Source organism: Toxorhynchites rutilus, chromosome 3, assembly GCF_029784135.1.
Source record: "Toxorhynchites rutilus septentrionalis strain SRP chromosome 3, ASM2978413v1, whole genome shotgun sequence".
Classification (NCBI taxonomy): domain Eukaryota; kingdom Metazoa; phylum Arthropoda; class Insecta; order Diptera; family Culicidae; genus Toxorhynchites; species Toxorhynchites rutilus.
Window position 1 is genome coordinate 58,605,980 of NC_073746.1, and position 19,654 is coordinate 58,625,633.

At 40.4% G+C, this 19,654-nt stretch overlaps 1 protein-coding gene across 2 annotated transcripts in view; it reads left to right on the top strand.

Moving 5' to 3' along the window:
* The first annotated feature begins 534 nt into the window (after window positions 1-534).
* LOC129778003 (T-box protein H15-like) overlaps window positions 535-19,654 on the top strand; it is a 79,821-nt gene continuing 60,701 nt past the window's right edge. For both annotated transcript variants that reach the window (XM_055784626.1, XM_055784627.1), the window contains exons 1-3: window positions 535-1,524; window positions 17,938-18,122; window positions 18,201-18,331. In XM_055784626.1, coding sequence (XP_055640601.1) covers window positions 1,305-1,524; window positions 17,938-18,122; window positions 18,201-18,331 — 536 coding nt within the window. In that variant the 5' untranslated portion in view covers window positions 535-1,304. The remainder of the gene's footprint in view (window positions 1,525-17,937; window positions 18,123-18,200; window positions 18,332-19,654) is intronic.

Below are 19,654 nucleotides of genomic sequence, written 5' to 3' on the forward strand. Positions count from 1 at the left end.
TGCGTTCAAAATGCACATTTGAGATTCGTTTGTGCTGAGAAGAGGAGGAGGAGGAGATCACTCACCCATACAGTGCAATCCCACGGTGGGCAGTGGGATGGGTTTGATTGAGTGTCAGCGCAACTTCCAGTGAGCGTTCGCAAGTGAGCGAACTCATCTCGCAGTGGAATGCGAATGAGTGGGCCAAAGCGAACGTGAAAACAAAATGGTAGCGCGAGCCCTACCACTCGGGAGGGACTCTTGAGTGCGCCTCACCATGCGCACTCCGAGTGGGGTTTGTTTGTATGGTTTCGCTTTTGTGCGATCGTGTTCCGAGCTGTCGTTGTACACTCACTCACGGGTGTGTGTGTATGTGTGTGTGTTACAAAGCGAGCAACTGGTTGTCGCTGGGAGGGCGTGGCTTGTGCCCTAAACTGGTTTTGTTGTGCCACGCATTGTTTCATTGTCACTGCATTCGCTCGCACGATACGTTGGGCTTGGTGCTTGACTTCGAGACACAGAACCGGATCAGTTCTCTTTTGGTCCTCTGCTTCAGCGATTGCTTGGACAGTATTGGTTGCGTGCGTGTGTATTACGAGGAGGAGGGAAGAGAACAACAACTGAGTGTGGCCTACGAAACCAGTTGAAAGGCAGTTCGAGCGATAGTTGAAGTTTAGTTTCGTACTGTTCGCCTGAAGGCTCGTACACAGATCGTGTCGTGTCGAGAAAGAGAGTGGAAGATCTCCAACACACAGCGGGTTATTTTCTCTTCGCATCCAGAGTTTGTTCCATCGTTTGGAGTGACGACCAGTTTTTTTGTTGTTGCGAGCCGCTGTTTTTGTTTGAGAAGTGGTGCGCTGAGGAAAAGTAAAGCAAACATTGCGTGCACGGAACCGTTGTCGAACATCCGTCGGTACTTCGGAGAGCGCATAGTGAGGCTAGAACTAGACGATTATTGTGCGTTGTTTTTTGGGTGGACATTCGGTGGTGTGTGACATGGTGATTCAGAGCTTGCGGTGAAACAGGAACACGATTTCAATTGAACTGGCCAAACATTTCCGGTGCGTGGTGTTGTGCGGCCTAGCAGATTTTCCGTTCGAGTTTAAGATTATTTTTCGCTGTGTGCGGTGGTATTTTGAAAGGTGGTCAAAATTGAGAAAATAAAACGAAAACGCGAATTATCTAGTGAGCTAAGTGGTGGAAGCAGCAGTAGTAGTACGGGTAGTCGTAACAGTAACAGCAGCAACAGTAGTAGAAGAAATACGGCAACGATAGCAGCAGCGGCAGCGGAAGCCCACCGAAAGCAGCTGGTCCAGCACGAAAGGATGCTGCTCGATACACAGAACAATAACAACGGCGGCAGTGGCAGTGGTAGTATGACCGCCAATAGCAGGAACGTTGCGGCGTCGGCTGCTGCGCTGCAGGCTGCGGCCGCGGCCGCCCTTACCGCCGCCAAGGGCGCCACAGATTTTTCGATCGCTGCAATCATGGCACTGCGGGAGGGTTCCGCAAGCCGGAGCCCTCTGGAAGCAGTTTTCGTAAGTGGCAAGTTTGTTTTCGATTCCCTACTCAAAAAAAAAAAAACTATATAGGTTGTAAGAATTTAGTTCGTAAGCGTAAGTTTTTGGGTGTTACGATAGGGTCTATCTAGTTCATTAATTCGAAGTGATTTTAAAGTTATAAATACCCTTTGGACAGTGCCTCAGCTTTTTTGTTCTTGATAAGCTCTCTGGAACTTTAACTACAATTCTTAGAATCACTCTGATTTGCATTGAGACTTCGAGCGATTTTTGTTTCTCAAGAAAAAAATAGTTTTGCTCTGGATAAATAAAACGATCAAACTTCCGAGAAACCTTACATGACACATGGTATTTCGATTATGCAGGATTTTGTTTGTTAAATTTTCAAAGAGCGTTCACTTTGAGTCAGTCAATCAGATTTTCTACCGGAGTGACTATTTCGACGAATTTAATTCGTTTTCTTGAGATCCATTCTTTATTCAAAATGTTTCAAACGATATAATGTTGATTAGGTTATTGAGAAGCACATCTAATCCAATGAGGTACATATAGAGGTGGAGCAGTAGGCGAAGTGTATCTGTATTGGCAAGCCAAATATCGTGTCGTAATTATTTGCATTCAATATATAATGTATATGGAAGAAACAAAACAATGTTGAAAGTACTTACGGTTTCATGATAATTTGAGTCAAAATTCTCATGAAATCATTCAACTGGTTGTTTTTTTAACAGATGACAATGATATCGTGACTTATTTCGATTATTCATGTGGTAAAAAGGTCCAGAGAGCAGTCGTATACTTAGTTCTCGAAAGCAGTAACATTTTCGGCGATTATTATCTCACAACATACACACCGACACTGAGAACCTTCGAAATATCAACTTCATAACGGTAAAATGATGAAACTTCGTTTGTTTCTATGAACGTGGGGGAGTGAAAATGGCACATGGAAATATCACTTTTATCCGTCTTTTTCGACGTGATTTCACAAATATTCACTTCACGCTATCACATTAACCTCATATTCAGCAGGAGCTTTACAAAAATGTGCGTTTTTAATTGATAAATTATTTCCTGAAAATAACAATTTTACATAGATGCGGAGGGCAATCAAAGATAAACACAACGACTGACGTCACTATTTGCGAAATAGCTATGGCAGCGCATGCTATGTCGCTCGAAGCTCGACCATCTTCATTACCTTTTTTCCAGGACATTGCATCTAATCAATATTGCGTCTGAAAAGTTGGGGGAACCATTCCATACCTGCAATTGTTCAGTTCAACATTAGTCAACTTAACGAAGCAAGCCGTCGGGAGTAGCGCCATCAAAATTTCATCTGTGAACGCGCTCTTGTGACGAACTTTCCTCCGTTCGGCTATTGAACTCATTTGATTCGATTTATATTCCCACAAATTATCACATTTGGAGAAATTTTTGAGCGGAAGATTTGAATTTACAATTTGGTTTGAATATTTAATTCTGATCGTATTGTTTGTGTCTCTAATTTCTCGTTGAATTCGAAGTGAACGTTCAATGAGAAATCTTGCAAATATGCGCTGAAATTTTGAATGAAAATCATAGTTCAGAATGCCAATTTATAACTATCATTTTTGCGGTGGCTCTCGAAGGTTTTATTTTGATTGATATATTCGGATTGATTGATTGTCATTATATTTAAGTTTCACAATGTTTCATGTTCCTGGCTTTCCAAAAATAATTTGCCAACCATATTTCTTTGAAATATGTATGAACAATGATCTAGTTCTCTGCCTTTGTCAGGACCTGATGTGAAATTCCAAATTTTTCGTTGTTACATGGCAATTTGTTGCTGAATTATTGAGATTTCATAAGAGTCTTTTCAAATGAATAAATATTTCTATTGTTAGTCTGCTAGACAATTCACAAAACACTGTTCCAGATTGAATCATTAGAGATATATCTCATGACAACATTCAATTCCTGATATTTGCATTATTCGATATCTTTTCACTAATGGCATTCAGCATCACTATAAAATGTTGATAAAATGTTGTTACCCTTTGAGAGAAAAAGGAAACCGAGGTCGCTTGAAGCACTTTTTCTCTCCGCAGAACACGTTTTCTATGTATTCCAGTAATAATCACAAAGCAACACATTCTGAGTTTATCAACGAAATCGGAATATGGAATATGGAATATGATTTGAAATTTCACGTGCTGAAAGTATTATCATAGTTTTCATATAAGCACTTATGATTCGTACATTGATTTTTTTATTTTCAATGGCATTAACGTTTTGCAGTGCCAGTACCTTCAAAACACAGTTTTAATTACTCATCTTCTTCTTCTTGAATGGCGTTAACGTTCCCTGTGGAACTTTTGCCGTCTCAACGTATTCATTAACTAGCGTCGTTCATTAATACTTGGTTGAGATTTCTATGCCGAATAACACGCCTTGAATGTACTCTGGAGTGGCAAGCTCTAGAATACGCGTGACCACAGTGCAAGCCGGAAGAATTTTCTTTGACGAAAAATCCCCCAACCAGAACGGGAATCGAACCCGAACACCCGGCATGATAGTGTGGGACGCTAACCACTCGGCCACGGGTTAATTACTCATACGTCTGTCAAATATCATGCCTCGAATATGTTCTTGATTGACAAGTTCAAACACACGCTTGGAAAAGTGAACTATTCAATATTTTATCCTCAAAAATTCTTGCTTGCTTCAGTGAAATTTTGTTAATAAACATGATTTGTGAATGTTTGTACATCTATTGAATGCTTTCATTATCATATCATGTTTCTTCAAAAATCGATTTAGGCTGATACAAAAAGGCTTTTAGGCGTTTCTATGCATCTTTAAATTTGCAATAACTGTACAAACAATGTATCGAGTCAAAATAATGCCCAAATCAGGGGTAAATTTGAAGCGGAGGAATTGTTAACGCTAAAAAAGTGGTCTCGGAAGCGCCATTTGTTTAAAAAAAACTCTTTTCCATTTCTCATCTACCAACCATTGAGATGAAATACATTTTAGTACGAATTTAAAGCGTATCTGAAAAAGTGTAATAATAATTTCAATTTGCATAAACGAATTGTGTGTATTGATATTTCAATGGAGTTAAATGGAATTTGTTTGTCTCTTCTAGTTGTCCGTCTTAGTTTTTTTTTCTAATGGATAGCTTCTAGTTTTACCTTCGGTTCGTTACATTCAAATAGTTAAAAATTGGATAGAATGAATAAAGCTTCTTATTTCCTATTTCAAGAATGCTTCATTCGATACTATAGCTTTTTTATGTTTTGGCAGAAGTTTTGTGACGATGAAAGCAATCTTTTGAATCGCCTTATTTTTGCATTACCCCGAGATCAACGGAGTGACCATTTAAACCATTTAAATATTAGTGTAATTTTACAACAGATCGAACCGAAGTTAACAAGTGGCTTGGACTATAAACTTCAACCAAACATGATATGTATGAGCATTGTAGTTTTCTTCACAAAAGCCATTTTTGATGCACTGAGCACGGAGCATTTACAAAGCAGAAAAAATAAACTGGTCTGGTATGATGAATTAGAAATGGCCAAACAAAATGCTTAAGAGCGCATTGGTACAAGCCGACTTACGGGTAAAAGCAAGTTCGCATTCCAATTTACATGTATTTTATTAGTTTTCACTTGGTTTACCACCGGTCGAATGAGAGAATCGTCTTCACCACCTCTTTGCTTTTATTTTTACACTTACCGAAAACAAACAAACATAAAAATTAAACATCGATATTGGTTTACGTTCCGAATGTCCTTCCCCATGTTTTCTGGATGATGCGTGAATAATTCGATTCCATTTCGGCTCGATACTAAGCTACGTGCTGATCTTCCCTGGGGTTTTGTTTGCTTTGATTCTCTTTTTGGCTATTTTAGGGCAATTTAATGTTTCGTTTCTCTTGCGAACCAGGTTCTAACAGTGTCCTTGTTTTGTAGGAAGGATATTTTTAAACATTGATGTCCGGAGTCATATCTATGCGATTTCAATTAGCTGGAAATCGTTAGTCGGAGCCACATTTTTGCATCTTTTTGAATAATAAAAACGTTTTGTTATAATTGAAATAGGTACGAAATTTCACTTATTAAAAAATCATTTTCTGCTTCATCAATTACCTTGAACAAAGCCTTCATCAATATATTTCGGAGGAAAGTGTAAAACATTCTGTCAAAGTTGCGGTCGTCAAATGTTTTGCAGTGGAGTTTCATTTTGCTCGATTGATTTCCATTTAGTAGTTAATATGTGCATCGTTTCGATTAGGTTCCGGGACTCAACTTATAACAAACTATCATCTTCGATCTAGAAAGTTGGGCTCTCCTAAACGCACATGCGCAGAGTCACAAGTTACTGATCGTGCGTCAATTTCAGGCTTGAATTGGCTCGTCTGTGTCCTAATTAATTTTTCTCATTTTTGAGACGACATTAAGCCCATTCAAATAGCTTCAACCGAAGCGTCGAATCCAATTTCTCAAAATGAGATAGAGTACGCATTTGAATCTCTATTAAATCAAAAAATTAAAAAAATCAAAAACAGGACATGACAATTCCGAAACTAAATGATGAAAATGATTATTTTACTTCTCCCTTTCTCTTTAGCCAATTTCAATTTTTCGATTGTGTGTATGCAATACGCGTACTGAAACATCGATTCTTCAATTTCGTTTTCGTTTTTCTGTCGTTTCCTTTGCATTTTAAAACAGACGCTTTCAATTGACGATTGAAACTGCCCTATTCATTATCTTTTGAATGGGCTATATGTCACTTTCATTTCCACATGTGAAACGACGATCACTGCTTTTGTCTGAAAGTTTCATTCGATTTCATTTCTCCAAACTGGATGTTCCCGGACCGTCTTTCAAAAAAAAAAAAAAAAGGGCATATTAGTCTTAAACCAGCACTGATAGCATACTGCACATTCTTTCACATCGTAATTTTCATTAGTTTCAGTGAGAATGGTTCGAGATCCAATAAATTTCCATTCGAAATAGGAGCCCTTCATTTTCATTTGATTATTTGATAACTGAAACAAATGAACGTGAAGAAGAACGAGACTGTACGAAGGTGAAGTGATGTTCTCTTTATTGTGCATTATTTTCAACTTGTATGAGTTTGCATGAAATTGAAAGGCGAAAGGATCATTATTGAGTGACGTGAGTGTCAATTGAAGTGAAGTTGTAAGGCCCAGGTCATAAATAACTCTGTGGCTTGGAAATGTATTTCAATGGTTGAATTGTACAATGCTGCCTAACGGAGAAGGATTGACTAGCTACTTTCTCTGACTTAATCTGTTTTTAGATATGACAATTGTTCGGGAAAAATACGCTCTGGAATTACTTTGATTTAAGAAACCCTTTCACCCTTTCTTTACAACTTATTTAATATTTTAAAGCATATTCGTTGAAAATATGAAGAAAGTTTAGTTTAAACTTCAATTTGAAAGACGTGGATTCGAAAAAATGCGTATTTCTTACAAGATACGTGATCGATTTGAGTTGATAAATTGATTTGAGTTGATAAATTCATCCACTGAATAAATTCCTTTTATCGTAGGAATCAGGAAGGCGAATTGACATCCGTCGTTTTTGGGTCAAAATAGGAGTTTTTTGTTTGCAAAAAGGGTTCTATTCTCATCTACTCAACCTTTCCTCATCATTCTGGTAACTTACGGATCGCTCGTGTGGAGAATTGCTGCTCTTTCGAATTAATCCACGACTCTACCCTAGTTCAAGTTCCCTCTTAAGCCAGCGAGTGATTTGGTGTTACGAGAGATTTCATAGAATATGATTAGCCTAACTTGGTCTTTGTGTTTAATATATTCATACAGTATTTTGTATTACAAAACACAATTGGCGAGTACTTCAGTATCTTTCTCTTTGATTAATTCCAAAATGACCCTAATGGTATTGATATCTCTTTCATTTGCATTGAGGCTTTGAGCGATTGATGCTTTCGCTGATTTTTGTAATGACTGGCTCAGTGGTAAAAGGGTTTGGTATTGGATGAATAAAATGATGTCTGACCATTCACACGTATGTAGTTAGCCTCCGAGTAAATTTCTTATTTTCGATTTTGCTTTATATTATGTATGATCAATATTGCAACCATAAATTAATTTAACGTCACTACACTTTTGATATTCACGAAAAAATATAACAAAAATAACCCCCCCCCCTCCACTTGCTTGTACTTGCAAAGCGGATTCCCACAGGTACATTGATTTTAAAGTCTGTGTTGGGAAACCGTAAAACGGACCAATCAGAACGTGGCAGGTAGGGCGTTTAGATAACGCTTAACATTTCACAGATGTTTAATTGTTTATCTCATGAAACAAAACATTTTATTCATTGTGATAGATGCGTAGAAATATTCCCTATCAATTGATGCAAACATCTTTCCGATCTATTGAGAAATGTTCGAGTTATAAGAATTCGAAATCTTCCATTTTTTTACTGCATTTTCTTTGTTTAGGTTTTCACTTTACCACCCTCATATAGTCCGGTTAGATGTACTCTCACATCAAAACTCGTTTTATTTGATGGCTTGATGACCTATCAAACTAGTATAGTGTTTGCTGGTTCAAATGTTTACGTCGTAAGCCCTATTTCCGCCTGCCTAGTCTTGCCCCACTTCACTCTGCTAAAGCTTCGGAACCAGCTGTATGGAACCCGCCATGTTTTTGGTGTCAACATCTCAAACGTCAGAAGTATTTGTTTTCTTCAAAACAGCGATCCCCGTTGACGGCATTGAGCTTAGTTTAATAGTTTAGGGGAGCGTCAAAGAATAGCTGATTTTCAGTCGGAATGAACGTTTTCAAAATTGAAACTATGAGTGAAAATTAGCTTATCTATATCAAATTAGTATTCTATTTAAATTAAAAACATTTTTGTTTGCAGGTGGTGAAAAATTCTTATACGAAAATTGTTTATGAAGAAAACTTTCTATTATAATGAAAAAAATCAGCAACAATGTAGGAATTGTATAGCCATATGGTTGAATGAAAGTCAGAAATACGTGTTTCAAATAATTAAATAACATGATGTGAAAATTTTCATTCAAATTTTAAAATTTGAAAACCGGCATCGTGTCTTGTAATCTGATAGAGATTACACTAACGAGTTTGGGGCCCAAATTATGGCCCTAATTCGAAGTTGCCACCAGACGTCGACACCATACCACTGCCATCGCGAATTACCAATTTACTACCATCTGACAAATCGTGATGTCGATGATGAGCTTTTACAGCAGAGGGATAGTGAGATAGGCGGTGACGGTAGGTAGGATGAGATAGCGAGAATTGTGTCATACACCTGTTCGGAACTATTCACAACACCTTCTTTCAATAAGAGGGATCTTATCATAGGGGTGTCAACACTCATTAATTTATTATTTACACAAAAAACTGGTAGTTTCGATTTTGATCGGTTTTTCAAATTTTTCACTTTCAATCGTTCTCTTCCAATAGTGAATTATTCGGGTTTTGAGTATGGCGGAATCGACCAGCACTTACTGCTAGAACCATCTGATGACAAACTGCGGGACCTTAGCGACGTATCATTCAGAACGTCATACTAATATCATAGTTCCACACCCAGCCGTATGTTAGGATACCTTACCTAGCAACCTTCCGCCCGATCGTACGAACGCTGATATAATTCACCACAAATTGCTGCGTTATTTTGATAGCAACCAATCAGCGGTAAGATAAATCTCTGGCTTTACACGGCACCGTTAGTTAGATGAATTATTTAACAACATTCGGCCAGAGAGCAGTGAATTGAGGCTAATAAAATTCGATTCGTTTTGTTTTTATTTCCCGCACGTGTACCCATATTTTGCGGAAGATGATGATCATTCAACGTTTTGAGCATCTTGACGCGTTGATGTTAGATGATCATGGAAAGCGGTGTTTTGGTTTTGCACCAAGCTTTCTCAACATGCAACTTTTTTACTACAAATGTTTATACCCGTTCTCATCGGTCATTTTGTTACAAGTTATATTTACAGACAATTACGTTGACAGTTGCCATTCTTTTCGCGTGTTTAAATGCTTAGCTACCACCAAGGCTGAATTCCTGTATGATACGCACACAGCGAGCATAATACGTAAGGTGTTCGGTATTGCACCCACCATGTTGCAGGTGAAACGCTGTTTCGCAAGTTTATTACGCCCTCGATCGAAGCCTTCGCCTATTAGATTTTTATCACTTTCCGCAATATTGAATTGCCTGCACAAGTACGCAGCTTGTACATCATGAGAAACCGAAAACACGGCCGGTTGTCAAAATAGTTAACTTTTAACATTAATCAATATCTAACTCAACCAACAAACCACCAACAATTGCACAAAACACTGCATCGATACATTTTTTTCCACTCAGCCCCTTATTAGCGGGGTCGTCAGAAGCGTAAATTAACATCTATTAAAAATTTGCTGGCTGATGCAATACGCTGCGTCGTTGGCGCGACTAAGAAGCATCGATATATTTCCACCTGTGCGTTTTCCACCCCCGCGCGAAACGGAACTGCGGCGCAAAAAAAAAAAACAATAACAAATCAGTCATAAATCCTCCGTTTGCACAGTTGTGTTTGGAGTCGGATTTCACCCTTGTTGATGGCCTATTGTTGCGAGCATACGCATACTTCCGACGCCGCAGCCGCAACCTTTGGGTTCTTCAGAGGTCCAATTATGCGCACTTGAAGCCCAATCTCCGGGAGCGGGAGGCGATGTTGTTTTATCCCTTTTCCGTAGGTGAGTGTGCGTTTCGCACACGATTTTGGGGATGTTTCAGTTCGAAGGAATGCGGAATGCGGATGAATACATGAATGATAAGCGACTAACAAATTGAGAAATCATATGCCGATTTCGCTTTCGCTCACGCGGATACGCGGATTTTCCCAGGCTTCTCGAAGCGCGATTCGCTTGATAATGAGGGGTTATCCTCTATTATTTATACTAATCGAATCCAAATTAACGATGATTTCGATGATAATGTGCTATCAGTTCGGAAAGCGCGCGCAATCTAATGCGCGAGACACCTGATAGCACGAGTCGTTCCACACGAATGTGTGGTAACCTATTCCGAGCGATGATATATGGGAAAGAGAGACCTCAACAAACCGGTTTTTGGGAGAGCTAGATTGCCCATATGCATAGATGAATCGGAAGTTTATTCAATCGTCGAAAGTGAGACGTTAAAAGCTTACTTTTGCATATTGAACATGATCGCTGTTTGGCTGGAGACGCTTGGTTGTTTGTTGGAAAAATCCGATTTAAAATATTCAAATCGTTCCACAATTTGAACACCCCAAGGGAGCATTTGCTCGACCTCGAAGAGTAATTGCGCTTAGCACGCAAATTATGCCAAATAATTACCTCTCTCTCACTCAGTGTGTGTGTGGGTACGTGTGCTTGGGTACACACGCGTGCCCACGTGAATAAAGTGCGAATTGTTCGCACCACTTACAACAATTGACTGCTTACATTAGCCTGCCTGCCAAACAGGCAACGGAAGAGCCACGCGGTTTGGGGAAATTTTTCTCCGCAGCCCATACCATAGCCCAGGGGGGCAGATTGTGAGAATTGTACCGTAAGCTGGCGCAACGCATTCCGGCAGCGCGGCAAATCCCGTGAAAAACATATTTGTTGATTTATCTCTCCACGATCAGACGAGCACAAGGATGACTCGCCGCCAAGAGTCGCGCAATCCACCCTTATCATGACATGAGCTCGCCCCGGAGCAATTCGGAGGAACTGTCTGTTCGCCACCACCGGCGGCAGTGTTTTGATTATTAGGCCTAATTAGTTATCATTTTCATCTTTACGCTCGCAAACTGGCCGCGGAAGGAAAACAAATCATCGCGTAAACCGCAATGTGTCTTTGTTTGCTGATTAGCTTGCTGATTAGCGCGCGTCACTGTGTGTTGTTATTCCACGCCGTGGATACAGGCTACTGAAATGAAAGCCACATACTGATTAACATTTACGGCCGCGCCATCAAAGCGCGGGGATTACCAGACCCCTGAAATATTTCAATCGATGTGCACTACTGGGTGGGATCAGGGCGAGTGTTAATCCCAGTCGCAACTACGCGCATATGTCACCGGTACCGCGACAAGCCGTATAAATTAATTTAATATAGATTATCGCCATCATTAAAGCATGAGTTACTATTATGTCTCCACCCGGTGTTGGGTCAGATTCTCGGAGCGAACCTGGGAGCAATTCAATTACGCGCGGCGCAGTCAGTCAGTCAGTCATTGGGGCGCAATTATGCAATCGACCGGGCACCCTTTTGCTGCTCGGTTCACCGCTAATTCTCGCTTTCCCCCCTGGACATACAAGTCCTCCAAAGTGCGCGCGCTTAGGAGATGTAATTCCGCAGTGTGCAATTTTCTTTCCAATTTCAGCCGCTTGAGCCGCTCGGTTAACTAGCGCTAATCACACACTCACCTGGCGCGGTGAGATAACTTTCTATCGCGAGAACAGTGGCAAAACGGTAGCGGTCTAATGGTGTGGCCCCAAGGCGGCCCCGTTTGCGGCTTTGGCTTTGATTGAATGTCAAAATTGCGTCCGCAGCACTCACGGCATGATTTGCGCCCGCAGGCATTTTGGGCTCGATCGGTTTTGATTAGTGACTGTGGGGGTTGTTTATCTCGATACAAACGAAAAATTTGAATGAATTTTATGTAATGTAGTCCACAAGAATGTAGTGCGGAGTTGGAATGATCTAACGCTAGATGCTGTTCGTACAGTATTGGAGATAAAAGAGTACACAACTGGTACCTTTTGCTACTAGTAACGATTAATCGAATATTAACAACAAAGTAGATGATTTGATCATCCCTACTTAATCTTCTCAGAATAATTTCATGCAACAAATACGGCTATACTGGTAGTTCACGCATATTTACGCGATTTACGTGAGCTCTGTCGATTTGCTGTCGGAAAATAAAAATAAAAACAAGGCTGGTCATTCGATCTTACCGATCTTGCCGAACTATGTGAACATTAAATGATATTGAGCATATGTATTTGATACTTACGTGATGGGCCAAAAGTCGGTGCAATTCCGAAAACTGATCGTTATCGAAATGAAAGCGAATGTAAGCTACCGTGAAATCGCGGAAAAAAATGGTATTTCTATCGGAGCGGTGCGAAATGCGTGAAAAATAATAATAATAAGCTGGGCATAGTAGAGCGGAAATCCGGAAGTAGAAGACATCGTTAAACCTCAGTTCACACAGATCGCCTTATCCGCCGCTTGGTTCGATCGGATCCCGATAAATCTCGTAGGGTGATCCAGGAAGAGTTGGGCTTTAACATAACAAGATCAGTGAGAGTAAGTTTGAGCTAAAAAAACGAAGAAACGTCAGTAAACTCCTTGCCTGAAGTCTGAGCGTCTGCTATCCTGATTTTTTCACGGAGGAGGATCACTGCTTGTGTGGGGCTGTTTTTACCTGCCATTTTCCTTTCCAGCCATCTTTCCATCGATCATGACAAGATTACCCATTCCATGGTAATCTTGTCATGATCGATGGAAAGATGGCTGGTGAATCCTACGTCTTGGAGAAAAACTTAAAGCCGTCACTCAGGTGAATGGCTATGTTTTCCAACAGGACACTGATCCCAAGCATACCTCGAAGGTGCGAAGCACTGTTTCCAGTCCAAAAATATTAAAATTCGTGAGTGGCCACCCCCGTTCCCAGACCTTGACCCCATTGAGCATCTATGGGTAATACTAGATGAATAAATTCCATTGGATTCGAGAAGGAACCTCAACGATTTTAGGACGGGTATGCAAACAATGTGGGATGCGATTCGTCAACGAATGTTGCATAATTTGGTCGAAAGTATGCCCAAACTATTCGTGGCAGTGATGGAGAACGATGGAGGACATTCTAAACATTAATATATATTATCCACGAGTATCGGTTCATTTGTTTGCTTTGTTTTCATACTATTTACTTTTTTATTTCCTGAGCTGAATCACTGATATTTGAAATAAAAATGAATTGGAGTAATATAACTTTGAAAATCAATACAAACAATGGCTTGTTTATATCCCTACAATTGTAATAAATATAAATATAATAAAATCATGAAACAGTATTTTGTGTAATGCTGTTTACTTTTTTCTTTCCAACACTGTATGTCAATAAAATCAAATTCTTACTTTTGCAGTGCATATTTAATACTCATATTTTCCGGATTGTCTAAAAACGCACTAACAGTCGTTGCTTATAAATTTAGATTTCAGAGACAGTATGTGCTTAGCAGAAGGTCTCCTATTCCCATGATAGGATAGCCATCTCAGAAGAAGAACCTTTTTTTGATTCAGCCGCTGGGTAACAATCTGATGCCATTTCAGTTCCATCTACTTGGTGAAAAGACACCCGATGTTTAGATTGAACGATTTAGGTTTTTTCTCTCTACAGACTCTCGCTAGACTCATAAGTTTGAGTTTGATCGAAAGAATATTCTGATGATTCACCGATAACAATATTCAGATTTTGGTTTCGTAAATGTGTGTTCCAGATTCTGTTCTAAGTTTTTGTTTTATTACAAAAAATATACAATCAATTCGAACGTGAAACGAAACAGATTGCACTTATATTCGAAAAAGTCCCCGCCAAATTGCCATAATTTTTCATATTCAAAACGCTAAAAACGTTTAAAAATGTGACACAAAGTTATGATGCTTCATAATAATGCTCCGCTTGAGCCGTTTGCTTGGAAAGCGCTTACTCATCAGACTTTGATTCAACCGATCACTCCGCGTTTGAAGCTATGGGACACGCACTTGCTGAGCAACGCTAAACTTCTTACAAAAATGTGGTTCCCATTCAGGGGCAAAGAAATACTCAAGCCGTTGAGTGTTTGCTTCTGAAGATAAGCTAGTATGCGTTTTTGCTAATTCCGGTTTTTCATTTACATACCTGGTTATCGAGACAAGACCGTATTCCAGAAAAAGGGAACATTGTGACGCTGTCGTGGTTAAACATTTAGGTTCAAAGCATTGAACATTTAGGTTAGGCTTTTCCGGCTGTTTGACAATAGATGGCTCCAGCAATAGGTCGACTGGTCGACATATTCGAAACGTCAGAAACCAAGCCTATACATATGGTAATCGATTTAACATGTCATGATTTTGTTTTGGGGTTTGATTGTATGGAATGTCTAATTTTGTGCTAAATAATCGTCATTCGCGGGAAGCGTTGATAATCTTCTCTCATTAGAAGAAAACGGCGGCTGAAGCGAATCGAGAGCTTTAAAACGTTTGCGGAGATACTGCTCTAAATGAAACAACGTGCCGTGATTGTTTCGTCGCTTTAAAGTCCGCCTGAAGGTTGGTCAAAAACCATCTAAGAATTCGAATTGGTTGCGTTGTTCGATGAGAAGCTGTGTCAAATGTAAGAAGTGCTATTCCAGTATTGGGAATTACCCACCAAGCCATCTCTAACCGAAACATCACTGGGGGACGTTATTCAAAATCAATTGAAGCGATTGAGTCGAGGACTGTGTGAAAAACGACACCCCAGCACGATTCGATACGCGAAAAATTGATGCTACAGAATGACAACGCTCGGACTCACGTTGCCAAATCCGCTAGAATCTACTTGGAAACACTGAAAAAGGGAAGTCTCAATCCACCCTGGATTACTCGGCAAGATTTATCGGAATGTGATTGAGCCAAACGATGAATAACGTGATCTGCGTGGACTAGGGTTTTGCGAGGTCCTCCTCACTCCCGGATTTCCTCCCGTTTTGCTCTGTTTCTAACGTTTTGTATTTCTTCATGTTTTCCGAAAGCGCTGCAATCGAAATATTCGATTTAGCTTCGATTTACGTCAGAAACGATCAGCATCTAAATTTCCACCTAGGAACAAAACATACCGTTCTGAATCATATTTCGGTCACCTTGTTTCAATATCTTGGAATGCTTAATGCACTGATGATATAACTATAAAATTAATATCACAATTGCTTCTTTAAAGTAATCCCTTGGTTTCACTTTCATTTTATATGAGAACTACATTTGAATTATAACATAATCGGCAAAAATCTATCTACACTACTCAATATCGTTTGTGTTTGACGTTTGCGTAGCGTGAGCAAGTAAAATTTACCCGTACATCAATATTTAAATTTCTCCCGTGTTTCATTAGTTCTCATCATTGTTAACAGTTTACTGTGATTGCTTGGTAAGTGTTTCGCAGTTGACTATAAAATATAATCAAGTGTAATGTAATTTTCGTTCAAAAATTTACAAAATAAAGTGTCCGAAATTGATTTATTGTCCGAAGTTTGATTTTTATTCGCTTTATTTGAAAAGCATTTTATTCGATGATTTTTTTATGTTTTCAATCAAATAGTTACCAAAGTAGAAAGCTTAAAAGCATATTAAACTAATTTATTAAAAATATCAATCAAATAATACCTGTGCATAAATTTTAGACCTGTTTTCTGCATCATATGCCTTAAGCGTCCGAAATGTGATTCAGAACGGTATCCCCATAATTATCTTAATTTAATACAACTCAAAAAACATTTGGTGTTTTTGCCACTTTCACGGTACCGGATGCAAGTAAATTTCTAATGCCCGATTTCGATACACTCTCTTTTTCTTCGATAATATACCGACAGAGTTCTATACGAACTTTTCTACCGATTGATTATGCATTATCTAGGGATAATAAAGTTCTTTGTTGTTTATATGCCACTAATCATCACTTCAAACGAATGATGTCAATCGTTCATATTTTGTTACTTCCAACACTGTAAATAAGAATAAATTTATAATACTCTTCTGTCTTGAATGTATCGAACTTTATACCGAGGAAGACCATTTTGGGATTTCTTTGTTCATATTTTCACCGGACGTTTCCAGGAATTTGCAAAAAAGCACTTTATTTAAAGATATTTTACTATCCCATTCAAATTGATTACGACCCCACATGTGTCAGCGCTTTTCCCATTTTGAATATATTAAATTGAATGAAAAGAACTGTTGTGCTCAACTATCTACTAATTAACAGTTTGATATCCCAGCACATATATTGCATGACTTTTGAACGAATAGCTGAATATTATCGGAAAGAAAAGCCATAACGAAGTTCAAAAGCTTTCTCCTTTTAAAAAAAATATTCGATTTTTTTGGTTATCGATACGAATTTGAGCCTTTTGTGGTCCTTCAAAACCACAAAATCCAACCGTTCAACCTTAAAAAAAAAAATCCAACCGTTATCCGTCTTCATTGACTTAAAGTCTTCCACCGGTGGAGGAGGAGGAGGAGGAAATCCTGCATCTGTTCCCAAAATTCGAAATTAATCCATTCCCGCGAATCCACCTCGTCTGGTGGTAAAATCTTCGCCGTTGTTCGGTCGGTGATGCTCGACACCCCAACGGAACACAACTGCTGCCACTTCTGCGGCTCCTGCTGCTGCTGTTGGCCAAGGATCCTCAATTATTTCGCCATTAGGCTCTCTCCACTTCCTGATGAGGTGCAATCCATCAGCGAACACTCTCAAACACACACACTCTGACAGACAGTCTCCGCTGCGCTATGCTGTTACACGCCGTTTATCCCGGCGTTGAGTCTTCCGCTGATCGCAGCTGCTGTGGGGGCTCCGGGAAAATCTACTCCGGGTACCAAGTCTATAATTACGCAGGGACATTAGAAGCGATCTCCAGCGTGCGCGCGCCTGGTGTGTGTGGTGTTTTATTCAAATTAGCTCCTTTTGCGTTAGCGCCCGCGCCCGCGCTGCCAGATGGTGGATTTGATTAACCTCAATTTGGAAACCGCACACACTCTAATTTTCTTCGTTGTCTCGCGATGCGATGGGGTTTCTTGGTTCCGTGGGATGGGTGGGGATGATGACAGGAAGCAGGAAGTCATCAGCTGGTTCGAATGTTGGTTTTTCCTCCTGACCGCACCACACTTTGAGCACCTGGTCAGCAGCAGCAGTGGTCAGGGCCGGGCATCGATTGCGTGTGTTTATATGGGTTTGTGTGTGCGGGTGTGTGTGCGTGTGCTAACGATGTTTACATAACCTTAATTTGGATTGACGTTCCGAGGCTAACGTGGGTTCTGCGCGAGCATACCTTCATTGTTTATAATACATTTTAATTGTTTCACGCCTAATTTATCTGGTAAATTAATAAATTCCTTCGGTGTGAAGCGGCCTCCAACTCGGCCGAGGCTGGAAAGTTGGTTTGACATGAATTTATTTGCACCGTTGCTTGATTTATCGAACATGCGGTAATAACGGCGCTGTAATGGGGTAATTAATTACCGTTGTTGCACGGTGTAGGGGTCGAGCCATGAGTGAGTGCGAATTAGATATGCAAATTGACGACTAGATAACAGTGGCTAATGGGGGCTAAATTTCGATTTTTTTGCCGTTGTTTTTGCAGGACCCCCAAGTTCGGTAGACCGTTTGTCGGAAGTTGACGATGAAGTGGACGTTGACGTGGAAGAATGCTCGGATTCGGAGGAGGCAGCTTCCCGCTCCGGACAGGACCGGAATACACATTCGCGGGCTACGGCTACCCCGAACAGTGTGTCGGACGAGGAGCGACTCACACCGGAACCGGCATCGGTAAGTTATCTATCGGCGTTGGTAAAGAGAGCGAACTCAATTTTGCGTTTTTTTTCGCTCGTCTGTCTCATTGAACAGAAGCGACCAACCATTGTCGGGACGTGCAATTCCGACGATCTTCGACCGGTTCAGTGCCATCTGGAGACAAAGGAGCTGTGGGATAAATTTAACGAGCTCGGGACGGAGATGATCATCACCAAAACGGGACGGTAAGTGTGTGTGTTGTAAATTTGAGGAAAACATTACGGCGGGACACGAAAAATTCTATGACGCGTAAAGCCGCTCGTGTCAGACCGATCCTTATCGAGGGGTTAGCCGAGAAACCACACCACAATTTCGAGTGTCTGAAATCGGGCATTAGAAAGGGATTAGGAGAAATTTATCATGTTTCCTTCTCGCTTCGGTCCATAAATTATGCCACCGTGGGTACGAAGGAAGCGACACCCCGAGAAGGAACAGATAATGAGAACACCGATAAATATCTAGACAAAATACAACTATTACGGGTCTTATAAATTGGAAGACATTAGTCAGTGTATAATTTTCGTTAAATTACGGAGGTTGTACTTTCCTTCCCCCCCGGTTCTTGTTTCGGGGAGGGAGCAATCACACAAGAAGAAAGCCTTCACGGAGGTCTGCTGCGACATCCGCGTGGCAGCGGCCAGCTTCCCACGTGATTCAGCAGAAAATTGAGCCATCACGAGTGTGTATCGATCGATGGCGATCGAAAAAATAAGGCAGCGCAGCTGAGAGAAAAAAAATCGAAAGTAGTTGGCAGCTATTATTGAATACAGCTGTCATCGATGTCGAGGCGGTAGCCCCATAAGCTCACCCTTTTTTCGCTCTCCTTCCAGCACAGAAAACTCGGGGGCAATTAACGATCGATTGTACGATCCGGGCCCCAGGCTCCCACCGATAGAAACTTGCACACCTCGGCTTGGCTTGGCTGTATTATGTTTTCAATCAAACGCCATTGGGCCGGAGCAGGATCGGAGGTGGGCAAATCAATTAGTTCTCGCTTTTTGATATAACAGTTTTTTTTATGTTCAGCCCCATTGAGACGCAATTTTTGCGGTAATGCGGCAACCACTTTCTTGCGCTTGCCGCGCGCCCGAAGTGGGGGATCATGGTGTTTGTTATGAAACTGTTTGCTTGTTCAAAATCAGCAGTGAGTGAAATATAATAAACATTTTTTCGACATTTCCTTCTCACTGATGGTTAACTATGAGGTAAGCTGTTCTTGTTCCCTGTCAGTCTTTACAAGTTCCTTTGAGTTTTTCCTCAATTTCTTCAGTTGTTTCTGCAAACATTGCAAACAAGCAGACTTATGAGGAAATTTCAGTTTGACATCTAGATTTACCCGGTTTTAAGCAAAAATCGATGGCCACTAAATTGTTGACCACCGTCCTCGTGCACATCGAACGCTTGGAACAAAAAAATCGAAACCCCCGAACAACGAATGACAACCCATTAGGGCGCTTGTTTTATTGTTTTCCCATCCGCCATGTTTCGAAAGGGCGGGAGAGGGAGAT